Source organism: Dreissena polymorpha, chromosome 7 (assembly GCF_020536995.1).
Source record: "Dreissena polymorpha isolate Duluth1 chromosome 7, UMN_Dpol_1.0, whole genome shotgun sequence".
Classification (NCBI taxonomy): domain Eukaryota; kingdom Metazoa; phylum Mollusca; class Bivalvia; order Myida; family Dreissenidae; genus Dreissena; species Dreissena polymorpha.
In genome coordinates this window covers 39,224,305-39,239,236 of record NC_068361.1, presented here as the reverse complement: position 1 = coordinate 39,239,236, position 14,932 = coordinate 39,224,305, and the positions used below count along the sequence as shown (strand labels likewise).

At 36.4% G+C, this 14,932-nt stretch overlaps 2 protein-coding genes across 2 annotated transcripts in view; one reads left to right on the top strand and one right to left on the bottom strand.

Moving 5' to 3' along the window:
- The window catches only part of LOC127839645 (centrosome-associated protein 350-like), a 121,544-nt gene extending 111,272 nt beyond the window's left edge, over nt 1-10,272 (bottom strand). Inside the window, exons 1-2 of the mRNA XM_052368030.1 lie at nt 10,219-10,272; nt 3,096-3,201 (exon numbers count right to left, since the gene is read on the bottom strand). Of these exons, the coding sequence (XP_052223990.1) occupies nt 3,096-3,168 (73 nt within the window). The 5' untranslated portion in view covers nt 3,169-3,201; nt 10,219-10,272. The remainder of the gene's footprint in view (nt 1-3,095; nt 3,202-10,218) is intronic.
- A 1,502-nt stretch (nt 10,273-11,774) lies between these two features.
- Nucleotides 11,775-13,627, top strand: LOC127838553 (uncharacterized). The gene is made up of 2 exons (XM_052366368.1): nt 11,775-11,949; nt 12,362-13,627. The coding sequence occupies exons 1-2, from the start codon at nt 11,915-11,917 to the stop codon at nt 13,419-13,421; spliced, it is 1,095 nt and encodes a 364-aa protein (XP_052222328.1). The 5' UTR covers nt 11,775-11,914; the 3' UTR covers nt 13,422-13,627.
- The last annotated feature ends 1,305 nt before the right edge of the window (nt 13,628-14,932 follow it).

The window sequence follows — 14,932 nt, the reverse complement described above, 5'->3', positions numbered from 1 at the left end:
CAGACATTAAATTTACTACAATAGCAATTATTGCAACGCATTTAGAAATGATAGTGTACAAAGTAATATGAATTTAACTTTTCTATAGTAATTAATGCAAACCAATTTAGATTTTCTATAGAGTTATAATGCATGCAAACCAACTTAACTTTTCTGTAGAGTTTTAACAAGTGCAAATCAAAAGACATATTGAGCAGAAAAAAGAACATGTCAGATATTAAAAAGATTATGCAGAATCACAAAATGTCTTATGTACATGTAACTCACAGACTTGTTCAGGTTTTATGCTGTTTGCTGCTCATCAATATCTAATGTTGGCAATGAAGCCTTTAAAACTTTAATCTGGTAAGAAAGGTATTCAATTAAATATAACTTTTTAAGAGGCTACAAACGCGTCAAAATATGTACATGTATCTAATAGGCTGTTCTGGTTTTATGCTGGTTGCAAAAGCCATTTTTATTTTGCTTCTTATGGGGGAATGGGTTATTAAACAAAGCGAGTTTTTTAGAATTACTGCATACACTTGCACAAATAATTGAAAGAATGATCAACAGGTTTCTGTCATGAACATTTTTTTAGGTTAAGTAATTGTATTGATATTTATTTTTAACGTAAACAATATCCTTTGGCAAAACTTGTACATTCATTCAATAAACTACATCAAAACCAAGATTACTTTAGACCCTTTCTATTCTTAATTTGAGGACTCTTTCTAACTTCATATACGAGAATAGTTTATTATTTACATATACAGGATTACAGAATATAATTATGTACAGGCAAAACATTTAAAATGCATTCAGGAGATTAGATCTTGTATGGCTGTTATATAGCTATCACATTAAATACATGTTTATCAGTCATTCAAATTCAACACCCCAAGTTTGAATACAAGCATTCACGCAATCCAGAGCATCTGATCATTGAATTTGAGTGATACAGAGAGGCTTGGAATGCTTCCAAACCAGTTGTGAATATCATGCGAGGCAGACCAAATTTGGCATGGAAGCAAAACACCCACATTAATTCAAGCTGCTTGCACTGTTTATCTCGCTTGAATTGATGTCACTTTTGAAAGCCACTCTTAACCTTGCTGTGCTCATTTATTAGTCGCGTTTTACGTCAAAGAATTCCTGATGACCGTTATGTCAATACACCTATCAGTATCTTAGATAATCAATGCTTTTTAATGAAATATATATAAACTCTTAATTGCTGTCATATCTGACAATACGCTTCCATAAATAAAAGACTTAAAATAGTGACATTTATGCATATTTTAATGTAGCACCATTACTGCCATGTGGCGTTAGTGAAGCTACAATCTACAGTCTGAATTCTTAAATTAAATGTTCAAATAAACATAAAACAAGCCCTATATGAGCCTGGTTCTGTGAAAAGGGGGTGTAATGCAAGTGCATAAAGTGTCATCCCAGATTAGCCTGTGAAGTCTGCAAAAAATATCATTACAGCGGAAACTGTCGTCCCTGATTGGCCTGTGTGGAATGCACAGGCTAATCTGGATCAACACTTTAGGCACATGCATTAAACCCCCTTTTCACAGAGCATGCCCATATAAAACCTAGATTCCAAACAATTAAGCCCCCATGCAATTTTTTAAATTTCAGCCAATCAGGTTTTGCCGGCCTATGCTGATATCAATAATACCAGTACATTTTGTTTTGTTTTATTAATTCTTTTACAAGTTTCTTAGGTCAGTGATTTTCGACATTCCTATATGAAACTGCAGGCTGAAGATGAACAGTTTGTGTCCCGAATTCTCATTATTCCTCAGGGAAAGTTACAAAACATTTGCAGGCCGCAAGGTCTGGTAATCTTGTATCTATCACTGGCCAAAATTCAATTTTATGGCCAGTTCACTTTTCAACTCAGCGGTTTATTTTTATCACCACGTTGGGGATCATACCGCTACCATTATAACAAAGAAAATAAGATTTGTGATTTTTGTCAAAATTGGGATGTATCACATTCTTTAAACTGTAAAAGCTGTCAAACCAAAAAGTTAAATTAATAAATACTTCAAAGATCTTGTAATTTGTTTAATCAATTACCAATTTAGTTAACAATGTTGAAAACGAGGGGAACCATTCTCACAGACAATGTACACAGTGTTTTTTTCACCATTTTGGGAATGGGGCTGGGTCCCTTTGGATTGGGAAAATTTGCGGAGTTTTGACTAAAATTGGGAAGTGTTGTTGTTGTTTTGCTAAAAAATGCTTCAAAATTGAGAATACAAGTGTTTTCAGTATTATATTTACTGAGGTTGAACTTGTATAGATGGGAGATGAACAAAATATTCAATTGGGAATTTTTAGCTCCCATTTGGGAAAAATATATACTTTTTTCCATAGGGAATGGGGCCCTATTACCGGACCCAATTTTGAATTGAAAACAAAAGCTGTCACCATAGGATGACTTATGCCCCCTTTAAACGCTTGATAGAATTTATGAGTTTTTTTCGAAACCTAAACGCAGATTTCGAAACCTAAACGCAGACCCTAAGTTCAAGGTCAAGGTCACAGGGGTCAAAATGTATATCTCAAGGGACATAGAAGTTATGAGCATTTTTCGTAACCTAAATGCAGATTTCAAAACCTAAATGCGGACCTAAGTTCAAGGTCAAGGGGTAAAAATTTGTGTGCGCATGGAAAGGCCTTGTCCATATACACATAGTAGTTATGAGCGTTTTTCAAAACCTAAACGCAAAGTGTGACGGAAAGACGGACAGTACGATCACTATATGCCCCCTTTTCTTCGAAAGGGGGCATAAAAAACACTGGAACATGTACATGGTAAGAAAAAAATTGTTATGGACAGCGAAACCAAATTCGGTTACTTCATCTAGTGGTTAACAGTAACTGATTTGAGTTGCAGCAGACACTTGGATTACACAAAGTTAGTAAAATAAAAGCAAGTAGCTTTTCTTTGCATTAGGATTATTTTCCTGCAAATTGCGAAAAATGGTCAGATAATTTGATTGGAATAGTACTGTTTTCAGATACCAACTTTAGCAGATTCTTATACCAAGCTCAAGGAAAGAAACTTATCTTTTTCATAATAATTTCCTACACACCTGTCTTGTTGTCATAGGCGCTGGCCCCAATACCCTGCACAACTGGGTCAGTCACTTTTCTGCCTTTGAACATTTTGTTTTCAACACCATGGGGCAGACTGGCACACTGCAAATAATTCAAATGGTTTAAGACTTGAATACTTTCATAGAAATAAAGATTGAAACACAAAGCAGTTTTCATTTATCAGCCATGACTACGATTTGAAGCGTATTTTAGAATCAAAATTTGCATTTATTTTGGGTGGGATTTAAAGTCAACTATAAAATTTTGCAACAATAATCAAGGGTTATACCGGCTTGGATTGTAAATGTAAATGTAACAAGAGCTGTGTAAGTGAAACACAAATGCCCCCTACTGCTATGCTTTGAAGCCATATATTTGACCTTTGATCTTGATGGATGAAATTGACCTTTCACCACTCAAAATGTGCGGCTCCATGAGATACACATGCATGCCAAATATCAAGTTGCTATCTTCAATATTGCAAAAGTTTATAAGCAATTATTTGATTGTGTTGTACTCTCCTTTCCCTGCTTTAAATAAAATACAAATTCACTTAATTGCAATCTCTTACCTGAAATGGTAATACAAACGTCATTAAAAACAAGAGCGCCGATGGCGTTAAAAGCATAGGTGCAAGATACAGGGAAGAATGGCGTCACGTGGTATAATGTAGTTCGATATCGCCATCCGCGAATTTCTCAAATCAATAATTTCAAACAATTACGGACTATTTAAATAGATAATCTTTCCATTTACATCAGTGTTTGAAACGCTTATGAAAAATAATTACCCAAGCCTTTCAAAATTTAAGCACGGACAGATCTGTATCGAACTATTATTTCACAAATGAAAATAGACGCTACCCTATTTGTCTGCGTCAAGAATTTGTCGTAAAACTTGTGGTAAGCGTTAGATGCAGACATGCACAACAGATTGAGTTCTGAATACAGATTCCTGAATGCAGATTTTTATAGAAACTCCTCACAGCAGATACTTCCCTTTCTTCACCCGGTCAGTAACTTCTAGTATAAGGGAGGCCACTGCGTAGGAGATTGAGATTTATAGTGCAGATAGAATTGTTTTACGAACGAAATTTGTTTTAGGTTATAAGAAGATTTTTTGACATAAAACGGTCTTAGAAAAATTCACTAAAAACGGTGTCAGCAATATTCTTGGAAGAAAACGTTAGAAAAACGTTTCCCAAAAAAAATGTAAGAATGACCATATACTAAATTAAATAGATATTTCGTCTGATTTTTGATCAGGTAAGGCTTCATAATGGGCAACCGATCGATGTGGATTTTCGAAATGTCGTATATACCATAAGCATAGGTGCGTAAACGCACCTATGCTAAAAACCATACTGCTTCCTGAATACGATAACATTTCAAATGCTGTTGTGTGAAACCTTTGTTTATTTCACAGGTATACATGGTAAATCAACCCAATAACGCAATTAAATGTAATGGTCAATTGCCCTAAGGGCATTCTATGCCAGGTTTTATTACGTTAATCCGGTTGTAAAAGTTCATGATCGAAGGGTCCCAGATACGCGAAAAAAAGGGCAGAAATCTAGTAAACTAGCGTTGTAAAATAAACTGTCCGAAAAATTAAAGTCATAAATGATGGACGAAAATCCGTATGTCCGAAAATATAGAATCACGAAAAATAATTATTTTGGCTAAAAAAGAGGGTGTCCGAAAACTTAGAGGGTCCGAAAAACTTAGAGTTATAACGGTACATCTGGTTGCCATCATTATTTTTTTTAAGAAACTACCCAGGATTTTATTGTTGAGGTGTATGCCGTTTGGTCCCGTTTATTATGGTAGGTAAAATGAAGCCAACACACTGCCAAAGAACCACGCATTCATGGCAATTACGTCATTCGTCCTCTGCATGATTTTACTACAGGTATTGGCTGCCTACCAATGCTGTCGCTTATCCAAAGATTGCGCTCTCATTTGCTAACATTAATCATTAACACTAGGACGCTCCGCCATTAGAGAGGATTTATAGAGAACAAGGGCTGTTTGTAAAACATGCATGCCCCCCATATGGGCTCTCCGTTGAAGTGACAGCCATTGTGTGAATATGTTTTTTGTCACTGTGACCTTGACCTTTGATCTAGTAACCTGAAAATCTATAGGGGTCATCTGCCAGTCATGATCAATGTACCTATGAAGTTTCATGATCCTAGCCATTAGTGTTCTTGAGTTATCATCCAGAAACCATTTTACTATTTCGGGTCACCGTGACCTTGACCTTTAACCTAGTGACCTGAAAATCAATAGGGGTCATCTGCGAGTCATAATCAATCCACCTATCAAGTTTTAAGATCTTAGTTATAAGCGTTCTTCAGTTATCATCCGGAAACCATTTTACTATTTCGGGTCACCCTGAACTTGACCTTTGACCTAGTGACCTCAAAATGGATAGGGGTCATCTGTCAGTCATGATCAATGTACCTATGAAGTTTCACGATCCTAGGCATAAGCGTTCTTGAGTTATCATCCGGAAACCATTTTACTATTTCGGGTCACCATGACCTTGACCTTTGACCTAGTGACCTCAAAATCAATAGGGGTCATCTGTGAGTCATGATCAATATGAAGTTTTATGATTGTAGCCATTAGCGTTCTTGAGTTATCATCCGGAAACCATTTTACTATTTCAGGTCACCGTGACCTTGACCTTTGATATAGTGACCTGAAAATCAATAGGAGTCAACTGCAAGTCATGATCAATCAACCTTTCAAGTTTCATGATCCTAGGCATAAGCGTTCTTGAGTTATCATCCGGAAATCATTTTTACTATTTCGGGTCACCATGACCTTGACCTTTGACCTTGTGACCTGAAAATCAATAGTGGTCATCTGCGAGTCATGATCAATGTACCTTTGAAGTTTCATGATCCTAGGCTTAAGCGTTCTTGAGTTATCATCCGGAAACCATTTTACTATTTCCGGTCACTGTGACCTTGACCTTTGACCTAGTGACCTGAAAATCAATAGGGGTCATCTGCGAGTCAAGATCAATCTACCTATCAAGTTTCATGATCCTAGGCCTAAGCGTTCTTGAGTTATCATCCGGAAACCATTTTACTATGTGGGGTCTCTGTGACCTTGACCTTTGACCTAGTGACCTGAAAATCAATAGGGGTCATCTGCGAGTCATGATCAATCTACCTATCAAGTTTCATGATCCTAGGCCTAAGCATTCTTGAGTTATCATCCGGAAACCATTTTACTATTTCGGGTCACCGTGACCTTGACCTTTGACCTAGTGACCTCAAAATCAATAGGGGTCATCTACGAGTCATGATCAATGTACCTATGAAGTTTCATGATCCTAGGCCCAAGCGTTCTTGAGTTATCATCCGGAAACCACCAGGTGGACCGACCGACAGACCGACATACCGACAGACCAACATGAGCAAAGCAATATACCCCCTCTTCTTCGAAGAGGGGCATAATAATAGGTTGGTGACGTGGATGGAGAATGGTTATCTGGCAAGTCGGAGGAAGTTATCGGGTGAGCCGAAGGCGAACCCGATAAGATCCTCCAACGAGTCAGATAACCATTCTCCATCCATGTCACCAATCTATTATTCTATTTATCCTGTCACATTCGTTGAAATGTTTCTAAAATATCTAGTTTTCGAGTATTTTGTGTTTAAATATTAAATATGGGAAAAAACACGCGCAAACAAAAACATTGTTACGTCACATCATGCAAAACGCTTGGGCTAGCTTCCATCTTGTTAAACAACACAGAAATCGAGTCATTCGTTACTAATTCAATACCCATAGAAAAAATTATGCTGTTAAAATAATAATGTTTAAACAAACAGTGCTTTACACGTATTTTGTTGTTGTTTTTTTAATTGAAAACAGGTATATTTTATTAATAGAAAATAGTACAGGCGTGCGCATGTGCGGAGAGAAACTGACGGATATTCGAGGTCACATGGTCATCTAGCCTAATATCTTTTGGGATATTAGGTTACCTGGTTATCAGGCTGATTTAAAGGCATGTGACAGGATAAAGTTCGGTAAAGAGATACATGTCAGGGGTTTTTATCTGATTTTGGGGAAAGGGCCTGGCCTTTTTTGAGGGGAAAAAAATCGCGCGAAACGTCGAATTTTGGGGGAAAAAATTGTGTGAAAAGCTGGATCTTGGGGAAAATAAGCAAAGTCTAAAATAATCAATTTAACATATTTTACTGTTTTTAAAACAAATTCAAGGCAACAGATAATTTAATTATGCAAGATTTTTCTAGTTTCTACAGTGGATCAGGATAACTTATATATTTAAAGAAAAAAAAAAAAAAAAAAAAAAAAAATTTTTTTTTTTTTTTTTTTTTTTTTTAGGGGAAAATGAAATCTAGGGGAAATTTTACCAGCTGAAGGGAAAAAAAAATCCGAGGGGAAAGGGCCGATTTTCGGCGGGTCCCAAAGAAGGAAAAAAAAACCTGCATGTACATGTAAATAACAGACGTTTGTAAATCAGCTTAAAGATTTCTGCAAATTCAATATAGCTATGATCTTTAAAAATCACTCCTGGATATTGAGCCCACAAATTTTCTAGCAAACATGCTGAAAATGCGCATGATCTTTGGAAAAATAGCGTGATCCATAATGGACACTGTAATATTGCATAAACTCTATCTATAATGCCCTCTGGCAGGGTGCCGAAAATTGGAAAAAAGAGGGCTTGAACAGGAGAAATCGTGTATTAACAAGGCGATTCACGTGCCGTTCAAGCCCTGTTATGTGTTTTTCATATCCATAATCTGGTCCATGCGCAGTTACTTCCCTTCTCCAGCCTTCGACGACTTTCCAAGCATAAATGGGGAACTGAATAAGCACCAGTTTCCTCATGCATGCAGGGATAATGACAATTTCAATCCACTTATCAAATTATATCATCTGCATTCTCTCTAGACAAAAGCTTTATTTTATTGGCAACGTCAATGAAGTTAAGGTTATTTACTCAACACTTTCAAAAGAATTTGCTGTAAATGTAAGTGTAAATGTACCTTCAACGTTCCTGCTGTAAACAGGGCTCAAAATTAACACTCGCACACTCACAAAATGCAAGTGAAAAATACCGATTGCGAGTTAAGTTTTAAGCCACTAGATTTTTTTTGCGAGTGAAGAAATAGTGAAAAAAACAAGTCATATTGCTAAATGCGCTTGACGTTGTGAATGCTAAACCGCACGTCAATTAATAGAACGTCCGAATATTCATATGCGGAAGCTCGCACCTTGTATGTAGACTGGTATACTTATAGTACATGCGGATGGTATTGGTACAAAGATTATGAAACAGTCGATTATCCACACATGTTCACTATAAGCCAAAAAACCTGAACAGTCATGTCGTCGAAGCGAAAAATAACTAGTTTCTTTTTGCCCACAGATTGAAATAGCAATATGAAATATAAAGCAAAGTTAACCGTTGAGTTGAGAGAAAAAAAACGGAAATTTAATTCTTCCACGAAAACAGTGAAAAAGAGGGAAAAAGAACTTCATATATAACAACAAAATTTTGGGTTGATGTCATATTTTATTTAGTTTTAATAGTACTAAACTATTGTCCAAACTTGCTTTTATTTATGTTTCCAGCAAAATTTGTGAGAATGTTTTTGATTTTGCAAGCTGGTATTTAAGCTGCTCGCAATGTTTTGCTAGTAGAAAGAAAAGTTTAATTTGAGCCCTGGTAAATTCTCAAACAATTCCTCATTTCTTACTTTGCGCGGCTGCATTTCAACTTTGCATTAATCCACTGTTTAAACACATTTAAAGCGAAAACTGCGAGTGCCTATCCGAAGGTAAAACCTCGTCATTTCGGATGATGACTCAGTGAGGCATATGTAAAACACAACCTTGAACTGTATTGAAATAATCAAATTATTTTGTTGATGTCGAATGAACAAGACATATTGTTTTCAAATGTTATTTGAATTTATTTTGGTATGTTTGATTTGTATTTTGCAATAATAGCGAAAATTCACATTTTCTCGGACATGATCATCTGCGGGCGCTCTCAAAATCCGTTCCTGCCCGAGTGCACAACAGATTTTTCACGCACCCGCAGATGATCATGCCCTAGAAAACGTGTATTATCCCTATATTATCGGTCAATTTCTGGCTTAAGCTTTCTCAAAAGGAAAGAAGTCACTTGTCCTTCATGTAATTAGAGGGAGAAGTTAATATGTCCAGAGAGAAGTTATCTCCCATGTCTTCATCATGGCTGAGCCATGCATAATCTTCTCTTAATAACCTTTAGTTTTTTCGCTTTAGATTAATAAATAATTTAGTAGTGTTGTTTTCCATAATGCTCTTACTGAACTGATAAGCAATCTGCTAGTATCAGGGTTGAAAGTCATACATGTATGTAGAGCAAATCAGAACAGTTTTTATTATTGGGTTTTATATCTGAAATAAATTGCATACTGACAGAATGAAAAAGCTATTAATTAAACGAGATGCTAAATAAAGGCATAAATGTTACTGAGCACAGTGTCTTAATGATGTACACTTAAAAACATGTTGGGACATGATTTTGAACATATTCCAAAAATGTGACATAGGACTCTTAGCAGCATTTGACCATACACAATTACGTTTCTGCCTGATGAAATTCTATTGAAATCTCTTTTTTTAAATTGCATTGCACATACGTAAAACTTACGACAGTTCTTGAAATGTGTTGTTTGTTTACATCATGTGTAGTTTGTTTACATTGAAACAAATCATAATGGTTGCAGTTATTATTAGTAGAGTATCCAGTGAAAACTTAACCAATACCACATTGAAAGATATAACTATACTGAAAAATTAAGCTCAGAATAATGGCGCTTGTAAACAAAATCGCCAATAAACGTACTTCTACCGTTAATTAGACTTTAGTCTTTACCACGGCGGGAAAAAAACATGCATTCACCTGTCAAAATTTTATTTTGGAGAACAACCACAACAAAAAGATTATTTCTAGAAATGATATTTATAAAACAACGCGCATGATATATATGGTATATTCCGTGCTTTATTTACATATTGTATGACACCGTGAAGTTTTGTGTGTTGGTTGTGGAAACATATTATTTATACTTACTCAAAAATTCCATGGTTTCCGCCATTTTGAAGCCGTATAAGAGTGCATTCTGGGACGATGGCAACATAATCTAAGGGAATTAACCTATCCTTATGAAACGATATTGCTTAATCACGTTGGCCTCCCTTAGAGCGATAAAGAAATCTTAAAAATTCTAAATACGTTTACGGACTCTAGATAATATAGGACGTTTCGGGGATTCCGATAATGACGTCACGTCATGCTTAAATTTTGGCCGTCAAAACTGCGGACATTTTGCTATTGTTTGCATTTGATGAACCGCATCGTGTTTAGGTTACCATAATATCTCTACTTGACACATATTCGCGACCCTTTTTAAGATCAACAAAATACTCAGAAATTGAAATTCTTTCAGAATAAATTGATTTCGATGAACGAACACAAACTTAATAAGGACGAAATCAAACAACACATAGATTGATTTTATTTAATAAACCGAACTGATTTGAACCTACTGTATATGTCTGTAAAACTTACCTGAACTTAAACCAAGGACTCTATATACGCTCCGTGTGTAAACTGATATGCAAATCTTGCGTTCATGTCACGTAAGGTATTAAAGGGATCTTTTCACGCTTTGGTAAATTGACAAAATTGAAAAAAGTTTTTTCAGATTCGCAAATTTTCGTGTTATTTATGATATTTGTGAGGAAACAGTAATACTGAACATTAACCATGCTCTAATATAGCCATTATATGCATCTTTAAACGATTATAAAACCTAAAAATTATAAAGCGTTGCAACGCGAAACGATTGAATAATTTGGAGAGTTCTGTTTTTGTCGTTAAATTTTGTATAACTACGAAGATTGCTTATATAACGTATAAAATACGTGACGAATGTATACTCGGCGGAATAGCTCAGTAGGCTAAAGCGTTTTTACATCAGGACTCTGGCAGGACTCCAGGGGTTATTGGTTCGAAACCTGCTCCGGGCAATGTTCTTTTCCTTTTTTTAATTTTATTCTTGAATTTTTACTGGAGCTTTTACGATCCAATGTTTACATTTATCAATATAAAGCATTTAATACATAAGTTAAAAAATGCCAAAATCTGTGAAAAGGCCCCTTTAAGATAAGATAAGATAAGATTTATTTTGAGTCGGCAAGACATAAATAGACAACATAAGCCATTAAGGCTTTTGAACCGACTATTAGATCTACTAAAATTGTTCAATATAAAATAAAGTGTTTATTACAAATATGATCAAAACAACTAGTATTGACTTAAATTCCAAAAATACGATGTTATTAAACTATTTTAAACTGTATGTACTATCGATGTGAATTATTCCCTTGGCAACAATGTACATCATACACAGCGCATCCATATTTAGGTCTAAATTTCCTGACATTTGGGGAACACAAAGGTCATTGTGGTCATGTCGCAAAGGTCACTGTGGTCATGTCGCAAAGGTCACTGTGGTCATGTCGTATTACCGCATTGTGCGACTTAAGCATTGAATCTTGTAATTGACTGATTTTATAAAAGTAAAAAAAAGTATACAATATGACGCAACGTCATATATTATAAAGACGTCATAGTATGACAGCGAAGTCCTCATCGCGTGGCAACAACAAAATGTGGTTTTAAAGCAGTTAAACTTATAGAGACAGCTCCGATAAAACGGGAAAACTATCACCAAACTCACAACTTACAAAACGTCTTCGACAAGATGAATAGATCCGACATCACTACTGCAAAGAAAAGGTTAAATCGATGATTCATATTCATTCTATAGTCTACAGTCTGGTATTGTTTTATATAAAAAAAAACATTTCTTATTAATAAATGATATTTATACACGCGTATCCAGCAACGCTTATTCCCATTCAACATTTATGTAAATAGTTTCAAAACCACGAACTAATATATACGCATAAACGTTGCTTTTGTTATAACCGATTTCCCCGCGACTGCAAAAAAGTGTGACGAAGCCTTTTTTGAATGATACAATAAATTGTGAACGAGTCGTTTATAAAAAGATACATTTTTGTTAAACAATCGTGTTAAAGATAATCTTTATAACACTATATTATTTATTTCTATTTACAACATAATTTCATATTTAATATCAGTCGCCGATACCTCCCTTCAACGCATAAAATCTCGTATCTTGTAGACGCGGTGACGTCGAGCGCACGAGAGGTCACGTGCGCACCTCGCGGTCCTCCCTCTCCTACGTGTTCCCGCGGAACGGAGGCAGCTCGACTGACCGACCAGGTAAGATATACACCAACTACGAGACCGTCAGTGAGGATGTGAACACAGACGCCAGCGAATGCGTCCTAGGCTCAGATCGAGCTGTGAATCGCATAAAAGACAATGTCACGAAGAAGAAACCAATGGACGGTCATCGCAAAAGAACGGGGCCTGATCGACAGCAAGGAGAATATGTTGCACAGAAGAAAGGTGCAAGCAATAGTCCGGATCTGGATCACAGCGGCCTTGTCAATGCAAACACTAACGAGTTCGTTTGCAGTGACCCGATGATGTCCCCGGTCGCCGTGTTGCCTACCGGTGCCGTCTACTCCGCTAGTGATCTCGATCTGGCTGAGAATCCTCCTGGTGCCAAACTTTACAGCCCAGAATTAGGACAAGAAATGAATGAAGCCATTGAAAGTCAGTCTGTCGGCGTGTATTCCAACGGACACATCGAATCTCACGTAGAGATGCAATCGAGAAAAAATAAGGTATCTAATAGGTTTATAGATATGGAGATTGGATATGACAGGAATAACCAACCAGCAAACAGTATCCGGGAGAGATATGGCAGATACAAAAACAAGGCGGCGATGCCTCCGTCAATGTGTGAACGATCAGACACCCCAATTTCATACAAACCCGGAACTGAGCCGCCGGCGCGTGTCTCCATCGCCGAAGGGTTATCTAAAACCGCCGCCAAACTGGCTGCAATGGCGAAGAAGCAAATCAAGCGATCCGACACAATAAAATTCCAGCCATCCGAATTGCCATACTTAGGCCAGTTTATTGTCGTGAATGCTGCCAAGCGCTCTTTTGATTTTTCTACGTTGACGCACGTGCCGGAAGCGCATCCTGTCATGCGGATCCGCAATCCGCTGTTCCAAGGACAACGGCATCAACGATTGCCGCGATTCGATCACGTGCTGCTCAGTTACTCCTCAGGAAGTTCCCATGGAATGAATGCACGTGACTTTTGACACGCCTTAATATATGTGTATACCGGTATGCATATTTTTGGTTAAAAATATAAATTGTTTTGCACTATTTTCAGTCTGTATGAGTCAAGAATGGAAAGCGAGTGTTCTATTATTGTTGTACACTTTTATAATATTGTTATACTATTTAACACGATATTAATTTTCTAAATGAAATTTTATTAAAACATAGCTCTATGCGCATACAATTTGATTAGTTAACTGTTGCTTTGTGGGATATCTGTTGTGTTATTTTAAGGACTTTCGTGAGTGTGTATCATCATCATCGTCATCGATATCATCTCCATCAACATTACATAAATCATTATTATTGTAATCAATATCATCATCAAACATACTGGTTTCATCTCATAATTATCGTCATCAATATCATCATCATCCTCATTATAATAAAACCAACTTATCGATATAATCATGATAATCATTATCGTAAGTATGTTAACCCTTGTTAACCCTTGCTGGGAAATTTGTCGTCTGCTAAAATGTCTTCTGCTGAATTTCTAAAATTAGCATTTTTTTCGATTTTTTTCAAAGAACACTATCAGAATAGCAAACAGTTTGGATCCTGATGAGACGCCACGTTCAGTGGCGTCTCATTTGGATCCAAACTGTTTGCAAAGGCCTTCAAAATTCGGTTCCAGCACTGAAAGGGTTAAGTATGATACGTATAAAAATATACAGCAATGTTCTTATTGGCCTTTGGTATGTATGTATTGAGTATGTATGTTTTGCTGGTGACACTGTTAAAGCAGTAAAATGCATAGGTATTTGGGTGCATATTTAGACGAAAAACTAAATTTTAAAGAACTCATCAAAATTAAGTGCCGTACAGCCATGTACAACTACCTTAAAATCAAAAACATAAGGACATACTTAACAAAAGAAGCTCCTTTTGTCTTTGGTAATATCCCATCTGGATTATTGTAATCTCATCTTGTATGGAACAGCTCAATGCAAAATAAACAGAATGCAACGTATCCAAAAACATGTGCGCCATATTGGTACTCGGCCGACAGAAATATGACAGTTCAAAAGATGCTCTGTATGAACTACAATGGCTACCAGTAAAGGCTAGGATAATTTTCCAATTACTGACCTTCATGTATAATTATTCTGTTGGCCACGCGCCAAAATACCTTACAGAACTTTTAAAAGAAAAAGTACTAGCACGTAACCTCCGATCTACTGTCTCGTATGACAGATGTTATGATGTGAAACGCACAAAAAAAACCTGCATGAACAGGAGTTTCGGAGTTGTTGGTCCGAAACTGTGGAATGACCTACCATCAAGCATTCGGACTTCTGTCTCAATAGACATTTTCAATAGGAATTTTAAAACATGTCTCTTCAGAGACTTTTACAACCTATTTTAATTTGAATACCTGTGATTTCAAAACAAATCGAGACTCAGTTGTACGAGCTTATTTGTCCAACAACCATGACTCGGAGGACCAAGAAATTAAAGAATTGTGCGGGCTTCTTTGCTCGAAAAG